The sequence below is a fragment of the Vespula pensylvanica genome, chromosome 7 (genome assembly GCF_014466175.1).
Source record: "Vespula pensylvanica isolate Volc-1 chromosome 7, ASM1446617v1, whole genome shotgun sequence".
NCBI classification, from domain to species: Eukaryota; Metazoa; Arthropoda; class Insecta; order Hymenoptera; family Vespidae; genus Vespula; species Vespula pensylvanica.
The window spans coordinates 5,547,910-5,557,953 of NC_057691.1; the positions used below are offsets into that span (position 1 = coordinate 5,547,910).

A 10,044-nucleotide genomic window follows, 5' to 3' on the forward strand; every position below is an offset into this window, starting at 1 on the left:
GCGAATTGAACGCCATAAAATATGGGAAGCTTACTTTTCGTCCACTTTGTCCCGTACTGATTGCCTATATGATTATCGTATAATATATTATCGCTTTTATATATTATTCTTAGGAAATATAAATATAAATATAAATTTGAATTCTTACAGCTATCAAGTTATCCTTCACGTCCTTTGTCAGTAAATGGCTTTTAATACTGAGCATGATATCTTGAAAATCTACTGCCGTAATAAAACCCGTGCCATCTTTATCGAATTTTTTGAATGCTTCCGTGGCATATTCCTCGTGAAAGTCCTGCAAAAATAAAAGCTCATTTAAATTTCAGATCTCATTTATAAAGAAAATTTCAAAAGAAAAAAAAAGAAAAAAAAAGAAAGAAATACATAAAAAGGAAAGAAAAAAGATACCCACGTGTAGGAATTGACTGAATTCTGCATAACTAATGAGCCTGCTCTTATCTTTTCCGAAATAAAGTTTAATGAAACTGCTATCCATATTAAATGGCATCTTTTGATGTAACACTGTCTTACGCATCACCTCAGCGAACTCGTCTGTGGAATTTTTTTTTTTTTTTTAAATTAAAAAGAATTATTATTACGACGTGTAAAATGACAATAATCGTAAGAAAGAAAAGAATCTCACCAAATGCAACCATTCCATTTCCATTAGTATCAAACAATTGAAATGCTGTTTTATATAGCGCATCCGGGACGCAAAGTAGGCCTTCAAATGCTTGAAACTCGGTGAAGGATATGAGTCTGTGAATAAAACAATGATAGACCACGTCATTATATTTTACTTTCTTTTTTCTTTTTTTTTTTTTTTTTTTTTCATTTATTTATAGTATAATTGTGTAAATTACTTTTGATTAGAATTTTCTATGTAATCAACGAAAATAAAAAAAAAGAAAAATTTATGGGTTTATATCATAACAACAAACGAATATACAAGATGAATCGTTTACAAGAGATTAATTAAAAAATATTCTGTTGCTCTTAAACCTTGGAATTAAGATAATTTCTTTTTCTCTCCATTAACGTAGTAACTTAAAATAGAATAAAATGACATAAAATAAAATAATAATAAAAAATAAAAAAAAAATGAAAAAACAAATTAAGTACACAAGTAAGTAAAGGTGATCTAATTATACGGTTCAACCTATTTATTTAATGAAATTGGTAGAGTGAAGTAAACCGCATATGAAATAAATGGATCGATGGAAGTCAATACGTGCGTATTATAAATAAACACAGAGCTCTAAGCTTGACGTATTATAGATAGATGTTGACGACATCGTAAGTCTTCGCTTCGATGAAAATAAAGCTTTATCAGAGCTTCGTTATCCAGTAGTTTCGCCCCCACAATGATCGGTCCTACCAATGATTTAATCACGACCCTCAACCATCGTCCGATAATTTGAAACTTTAATTGTAAAGATTGAAAGTATCATTGAAGGAAAGAGATCGATCTCTTTTTTAACTTTTTATTATGTACATCGAAATTAATTTCACGTTACGATTCATTCGATTTGATCGATAAATTTTAATCGATAAAATTTTATAATAATCAATATTAACATAACTGACATTTCATAAATATTTTCCAATTAACATTCGAATTATTGTTCGTCTTTGAAATTCATAAAGCATTATAACGAGTTGATTAATCAAACGACTTGGCTCTTATCGTATGTCAATGAGTTATCTTAAACATTATCAATATCTTTTTTACTTAGCTATAGAAAAAAAAGAAAGAAAAACGAAATAAAAAAGAAAAAAAGAAGAAAAAATATCATTCGACAACTCACCCATCTTTGCTAGTATCGACGATTCCAGCGAGCAAATTGACGGAGTCAGGATTATAGTCAACATCCGTGTAAAGACCAAGATAACTGCGTACAAAATCGGATGAGGTCATAAACCTCTCGCCATTCTTCTCCTGCGTGGCATACTGTGATTGGAGAAGGAAAAAATATATGAATTATTATGAAAAAAAATAATTGGATTATGTGTACGAAATCGAAAGAAATTATTAACTATTTGAAAATATTCGTGATCGATCAATCCCACGATTATTTGACATATATAGAACGTATACGTGATTCACTTAATTCTTTCATTCGTTCAAAAAAAAAAAAAAAAAAAAAAAAAAAAAATCAAAGAAAAAGTAAAAGAAAAAGAAAATTAATTTACCGGATGAAAACGATAATACTTTCGTCTTATATTATATTAATCGTAATTCGTCATTATTAAAAAAAAAATCTTCAAAATATTAAATTCGCTTATATCATCACACATCTCCATGTTGTTACTTCGTAATATTCTTTCACGAGAGCAAACGTTGCAGTCACGGCATTGGCTTTACCGATATTATGTAAGATGCCTTCACTGAGAAACAGCCACACCCAAATATTCGTGTTCGTAGAATAATGTAACGTGGGCGTAATATGTGTTATAATACTTTCTTTTAAAATTTTTTACAGGATATATGTTATCTCTCTTTTTCTTTCCCCTAACGATATCTTCTTTACAATTTTAATCTATCGCGACAAATATTAACGTCGATAAGTTTCACGTAACTTGTCAGAGAACAAAATTAAAATTAATTATCGACGTTTGAAGGAATATACAAAGATACGAATGATACAATTCAAATTTATTTAAAAATTCTAGGCAACAGTTGTCACATCATATCAGCGGATCAATATAATACCTTGACCAAATGTTTCAAATGTTCCTATATAGAATTGTAAAGAATACATCGTAATTTGACCTTTAAACGTTCTATGAAAACGTTCATGAACTCGAGACATTTAACATTTTGGCAGTTTTAATATATATATATATATATATATATATATATATATATATATATATACACATATAGATAGATAAATACGAGCAACGTGATATCATATGATCCTCGTGAACATGTTCCAACACATAATATATATTTAACTTTCACATACATTTACTTTTGTTTCCTTACCTGGTTAAAGATTTCATAGAGGCGATCGTTGTTCGCACGTTTTAAATATCCGGAACCCTGAAATATAAAATGATGAGTTAATAATAAATTTTTTTACATGAACGATGATCTTTTAGTTTTTTTTTTCTTTTTTTTTTTTAAGAGAAGGAAGGAAAAAAAGAAAAGAAAAAAATATAAAAATTGAGAAATCTCGTAAACATTCGCCAAGAAAACAGATGACATATCTAAGACGATCATAGACAATGATCTATAATTATATCCGTTTTATTATTATATCACTTAGGATAGATAGAAACGAAATAACAAAAAAGAAAAGAAGCCTCCCAGAGTATATCGTATAATTTGTTAAAATGGTTATTTAATATTTTGCAACGATTCCTCTCGTTCTATTTTTACTCGTAGTTCGTTTCGACAGCCACCGTGAACATGAAATTGTATGTAATTTGTGTCCAATTTACAATTATGTACCTATCGCAATAATATCAGTTCTACGCCACTGTTATTTTATACGATGTTACGTGAATCGACCCTGACTTAGTATAAACGAATGCCATTGTCGTATAAGCTTCATTCACGCTTTGCGATCTTACATGCGACCTTATCGAGGTCTAACAAATTTACTTGTCATTTTGTTTCGAGATTACACTCGATTTCGATCTTTCTTTCGATCGTTTGAAAAATAAAGAAAAATTTGTGTACAAGTAAAGAAGTTAAAAAGAAAAGAAAAAAAAAAAAAAAAAAAAGAAACATTCGTTAAAAATCTTACTTAAATATTTATCATTAATAGAGTATATACGTATGTATCGTTAATTTCATTTTAAAGTTTATATACATTTATGTATGTACATATAAATATATGTGGTCGATATAAAATCGTTATTTTTTAACATTTCACTCGAGTTACGATCTAATTAAAAGCTAAACGACACTTGATTATTTTTATTTTCGAAAAATGCAACATTTGGAAAATGTTAAGGGTCTTTAATTTCTCTTTGAATAATCAAATTTGTATAACTTTATAATCCGGAAATAAAATTTAACGAGTTTCTTTTTTTTTTTTTAAACTTTTAAAGTATCTATTCAAAATTGGCTTTCGAATAAATCTAATGAGAAATGTTAAAAATTAAATAGAAAGCAAATAAGAAATGTTAACAATTAAATAAAGAATATATAACGCAATTGATATTTCAGAACAATTTTACGTAACATGAAAATTTTGTTAGATGTGATTGACAGTATAAACTAAGTTTATGCTTCATTTATTTATCAATATGTCTATTTCAGGACTCTGTTCTCCCGAGAGTACAATTACCGCAATTCGTGCCGCATTCATTTCGATTCTACGCTAATTACGTAAAGTGCTCGCTTAGAAAGGTAAAAATCTCGAGGAAATTATCTCTGGACTTGTACGAACAAGTATAATCGTCATTTTCATCGTCTTCGTTCGTCTCTATTAAAAGAGATAATTTAGTTTTTTCTTCTTCTTTTGCTTTTTTTTTTTTTCTTTTCCTTTCCCCCTTTAAAAGGTCCCGATAATACGATCTACTTTAAATGAATAAATATGCATCATGAAAGATACTAATAAAAATCGACATTTAATCGACAGTTAATCAGAATGGTGTGAGGTCAACGATATAATAAATTGAACGTCGATACAACATTGACCTCGATTGATCAAAGGTTAAAACATTGGAACTCAAGATAATAAGTTCGTTCATTCGCAACGAGAAAATTAAATCGATATCAACATAAAAATTCTTAAATGTATTTCTTAAATATCTCGTTTTTACCAAATGATACTTTTTTTTTTTTAATATTCTCGAAAATCTGATATCTAAAGATTATTCGAAATCGATTGAGAAGGTACGATAAAAGAAATCGAGGTAGAAGAAATCGATAGAAAAAAAGAAAAGAAAAAAAAAAATGACTAAACTTTTTTCTCAAAAAGTAATTTCTCATGAACTAATTTTATGTATGTATGTATGTATGTATGTATGTACACATTTGAATATCTTATTCCATAAATATGCAATATGCTTTGATACGAATAGTACCCATGTCAGGATGACACAGCCATGACAGTGATTACAAGTTTGCAACCTTGTAATCCGATTGCGAACATAGTCTAATGGATGGAAGAAGCTCACGTGTACGATTATGCAGAATGCTATACCGTTTTTCATCGAACAAGACTGGTTTTATAAGACGCAACATTGATGACGATCGTTTCGTTGAATAAAAGTTACCTAAGTATCTACATCATTATCGATTTATACAGAGAAATTTCAAGTATATGTGTGTGTGTGTGTGTGTGTGTGATAAGAGCACAATGAAATAGAAATGTTGAGTTTTGTCAGTCTTTTAAAAGAGCTTTTCAAATTGCCGTTTCGCAATAACGCAAAACTCAAGTGTCATCGATAAGATTCAATACTCCTTTCGCATATTTCAATATTCCAAAAAAGTTTCTCTCAAAAATCTCGGTATATTAAAGAGTATGGAAATACTCTTCGAAGAAAAAAAAAAAAGAAAAAAATTTATAAATAAAAATATAAATTCTTTTATTTGCTTTTCTTGCTAAAAAAAAAAAAGAAAAAAAGAAATCGATAATACGATAGATATTAATAATCTTCTTATATACACCACAGACAAACGGAATTCGATCGATGATCCGAAACAAAATCAACAAAATCATTTCATTCGATCGATGAATTAACTTTACAACGAATAAGAAAGAATTCAAAGATTAATAAGAAGACGTAACTTGAACGTTCCGTTCGTTTCATATTTTTCTTATCGTTTTTTGTATTACAAAAAAATTCTATTCTTAACTATTGTCAAGCATGAACTTTAATTATCGCGTATACTATCTTTCGGATTATTAAGGAAAAAAAAAAAAAAGAAAAAAGAAAAAAACAAGAAAACCATACTTATAAAATCTAAATGATATTACATTTCATTTTTTTTTCTGATATCGATTTCTTAAATCGATAAGGAAGACGAAGACGAAGACGAAGACGAGAAAACGACGATTATATGTAAGTCTTGTGCCACGCGTCGCGTTCACTATACACGATATATACCAACGACGACTTTCAGGGTCGACCCGAAGAAATTTTTAGCAGAGAAAATAGCGTCGAGGGTGTTTTCCTCGTGCAAAATCATTATCGTTGCCAGCTTGGTATACGCATCATGAAAACGATAACCCTTGTGATAAATAAAAGAGATCGATTGACCTCTTCTTCTTCTTCTTCTTCTTTTTTCTTTTGACTTAAGTAAACAACAAAACAAGAAGGAAAGAAAGAAAAAAAAAGAAAGAGAAACCGTAGGATTAAAAAAGCAAATCGATTTTCTTACGTAGAAATCGAGTTGATTGTTAATCGTCGAAGTCTCAAAACAAAATAATTTCACGTTCGAAAATCGTCAACGTCATTGTCAACGTCATCATCATTATCGTTATCTTTATATTCTCTTTTTCCTTTTTAATATTTTTTTTCGGAAAGAATTCGTTAATTAGAGTGATTAGAATTGATTTGAGAAAGGAGAAATGGTGGTTCAAGGTCGTGTTACAAAATATACGACGCCAGTGTCTGAACCAAGAGCCAAGGTTAGGTCAAAAGAGAGAAGATATCTCTATCTCTATCTCTATCTCTATCTCTATCTCTATTTCTATTTTTTTCTCTCAGTCTATCGTTCTCTTTTCGGTCACAAGAGGAAAGGTACGAACGTACGGACATGCTGACGATCACTGGCACGTGTCTTGTTATCGATGATGATGTAAATCGAACAAGGACGATGACATCCGGAAGTTGTAAAGAAGGAGCAAAGACACGAACTTTTGTCTATATATATATATATATGTATATATGCGTATATGTATGAATATTTTTGATATCACTTTCTTTCTCCCTCTCTCCCTCTCTCTCTCTCTCTCTCACTCTCTCTCACTCTCTCTCTCTCTGTCTTTCTGTCCTTATCTCCGTCTCTATTTCTACATACGTATATATTACGTGTGTGTATGTCTATGTATATACATATACATATATATATATATATATATATATTAACAATATAATTCACAAAATATCGTCTAAAAGAACACACGAGAATGGTTTGATAAGAAGTACGTTTTATAAGCACAGGCACACGCGTTAAACACGTGTTCCTAAGAAGGAACGTCGAACAGAGGGAGAGAAAGAGAGACGCACACGTTCGAGCACTCGATAGAATGAACAAATAGACGCGTTAAGCAGGAAAGTCACGACGAGACTGAAAGAGCACCGAGGTTTGCCTCGTGATACCCTACAGAGGAGGAGAAACTCGACGATGACGATAATGACGACACACGACGATAGAAGGAGAGAGAAAGAGAGAGAGAGAGAGAGAACATATTCCTCTCTCGTTCTCTCTTTGCAAATCCCTTCTTCCGCTTCTCGTTCTCCTCGTTAAAACTCTATCTCTATATCTATCTCTCTCTTTCTCTCTTACTCTACACACAGCCACACACACACGTACATTTTTCTTGCTGAAATATTTTTTTTGCGTGTTTTAATTTATTATTCTTTTACCACATTTTGTTATCTATCGTTTTATATTAAGGAGCATCACGTTTCTGTTTCTTTTTCTCAGTTATATTCAACGTTTGATACTTACATATGTCCTTCTTTCAAAGTTTCTCTCTCTCTCTCTCTCTCTCTCTCTCTCTCTTTCTTTTTACATACGCTGCTGCTAATATGCATACGTCAGCAGCCAATTCGTAAAAGCATTATCATCGTCCACATTCACCGCCAAGCACGAGGACGCTATGTTTTATTTACAATATGGATGAACACACGTTACATCCAGCTCGTGACGCAGAGTTCGTTCGATATATCGGAAGGTTTGTTTTCTTTTTTATTTCTTTTCTTTTTCTTCTCCTCTTCGTCTAAAATCAATGTCACGGTGTGGTTCTCTCCACGTTGACGAATTTTTTCCATAAGAAATAATTCATTCGAATCGTTAAAACGTTCGCCAATTATTTTTGGATTGAACTATTCTAATTTTTACAATTTTTCTTTTTTTATTTACATATACATACGCCGAATTTGAACGAAAAATCACGATATTTGTTTTTAACGACGACCAAAGATTTCCTTTAAAATTGTTAGATAAAGAGAAATAATATTTACATACTTTTCTTTCTCGCCAATCAGCATATTATAACTTTACCATATCGAAATTATTACAGTATATGTATGTATGTATGTTTATGATTACTGATATGAGTGATAAGAAAAAAAAAATAATAATTTATAAGAAAATTAAGTCAGTCGTACAAACAATAATATCGTTGCAAAGAAATGCTTTTAAAAATATACTCGAGATCGTATGAAATATTTCATTTTATTGCAATATGAAAAAAGAATATATTTTTCTTATTTTTTATATAAATAAGAATTAATTTATAGACTTAATTTTATAAAAATAAGAAAATTTTATATATATATATATATATATATATATAAAGATTGTAATTTTTGTGAAATGATTCAAGTACAATATAACGATCGTCCTTACGTGATGAAATTATTAGGAAATCATATCGAGCATCGTATTTTCAAATGAATTCGTTATAATCTTCGATGATAATCCCTATTGAATAAGAAAGAAACCATACGAGATAGTAAAAGATAATAATTTATTCCGTTCGCGCAGAAATTCAAGAGTAAGAAGATAGCTCGAAAATAGAATCGAGCCATTCTAAATTCGAATATATATATATTCTCCGAGCAGCCTTTTCGTTGATCCTCATGCTTGCTTGCTTTTTGCTTTCTCGAACATAATTTTGCGTTTAGAATTCTAATAAAATATTTTCTTTCTCGATTTTTTTTTATCAAATGCTATTTCTTATGTGCGCCGATGATAACCATGTGATATTTAAGAACTCATTCCGGATCACATTACGATAATCTTAGCTAATTTAGATATTGTGCGTATCGTTTCATAATAAGATTAATAAACTCATATCGATGATAAGAAATAATTGATACGTGCAGAAAAGAATTCATCGGAGTAAAAAAAAAAAAAGAAAAAAAAAAGAAAAAAAGAAAAAACGGACTGAAGAAAAAAAAATAAAAAAGAAATTAGTTCGATCGAATTTTTTTTTTTAATTCGAAAATAATTCTACACGAATGTTTGCCAAAAAAAAAAAAGAAAAACAAAAACAAAAACAAAAACGACGAATGTCTAATCAATTTTTAACTATTTACGTTTTATTTATTTTCTTTTTAAGAACGATTACCTCAAGACTAAATCGAGTTTGTATATACAGCGCAAAGGTAAAAGTGAATTGAGTCTTGAGACGACCTGAACTTTTATTGCGTATTCACTTTTCGCAATCAACATTTGATTGGTCCAACATACAAATAGGAACTCTATTTATATCGACGATTCGTACATGAATGATGAATCAATAGTTATATATATATATATATATAATAAATATATACATACATACATATATACATGGTTAAGTATATGCAAATAAAAGTGCTTGAAAAGTAATGTCTAAAAGGGAAAGAAGCAATGCAACAGGTGCCCTTAAAAATATAGAATAAAGTTATTACGAATCAACGTTTTTCTTTCTTGTTCGTATCGCGATCGATCTGATCTATTTTATCGATACTAATTAATTTCGATGAAAACCTAAACCCCCTCTGTATATATCGATATTTAATCAAAAATAAAAAAAGAAATAAAATTCTAATATTTCTCCCCTTAAATACACTCTTACATTTGTGATATTAAAAAAGAAAAAGAAAAAAAAAAATAGGTAGACAGAAAAAGAAAAAAATATATGAAAGAACTCTGCCAACCTCCAAATAAAAAGCACTGTTCTGCATTCTCTTCTGTTCATATGATATCGATTACGTCCTGTATCGATTTAACGAAGAACACTTCTCGACGCAGTCGTCATTATAAATCGATTTTTTTGTTGAATATATTAATCGACTTTAACGATTCTCCTATGCCTTATTATACAAATGAAAAAAAAAAAGAGAAAATAATGTAGTAAAAAG

General features: G+C 29.6%; 1 protein-coding gene across 7 annotated transcripts in view; it reads right to left on the reverse strand.

Annotated features, from left to right (window-relative positions):
• The window catches only part of LOC122630621 (calcium-binding mitochondrial carrier protein Aralar1), a 24,892-nt gene that overhangs the window by 7,482 nt on the left and 7,366 nt on the right, over positions 1-10,044 (reverse strand). For 5 of the 7 annotated variants that reach the window (XM_043815325.1, XM_043815327.1, XM_043815326.1 and 2 more), the window contains exons 2-7: positions 2,990-3,046; positions 1,809-1,951; positions 644-759; positions 413-552; positions 149-295; positions 1-64 (exon numbers count right to left, since the gene is read on the reverse strand). The exon at positions 1-64 is cut by the window's left edge and continues 78 nt beyond it. In XM_043815325.1, coding sequence (XP_043671260.1) covers positions 1-64; positions 149-295; positions 413-552; positions 644-759; positions 1,809-1,951; positions 2,990-3,046 — 667 coding nt within the window. Of the gene's footprint in view, positions 65-148; positions 296-412; positions 553-643; positions 760-1,808; positions 1,952-2,989; positions 3,047-6,713; positions 6,860-10,044 lie in introns of those variants that run through there. The other 2 variants (XM_043815328.1, XM_043815331.1) reach the window with 2 other exon arrangements.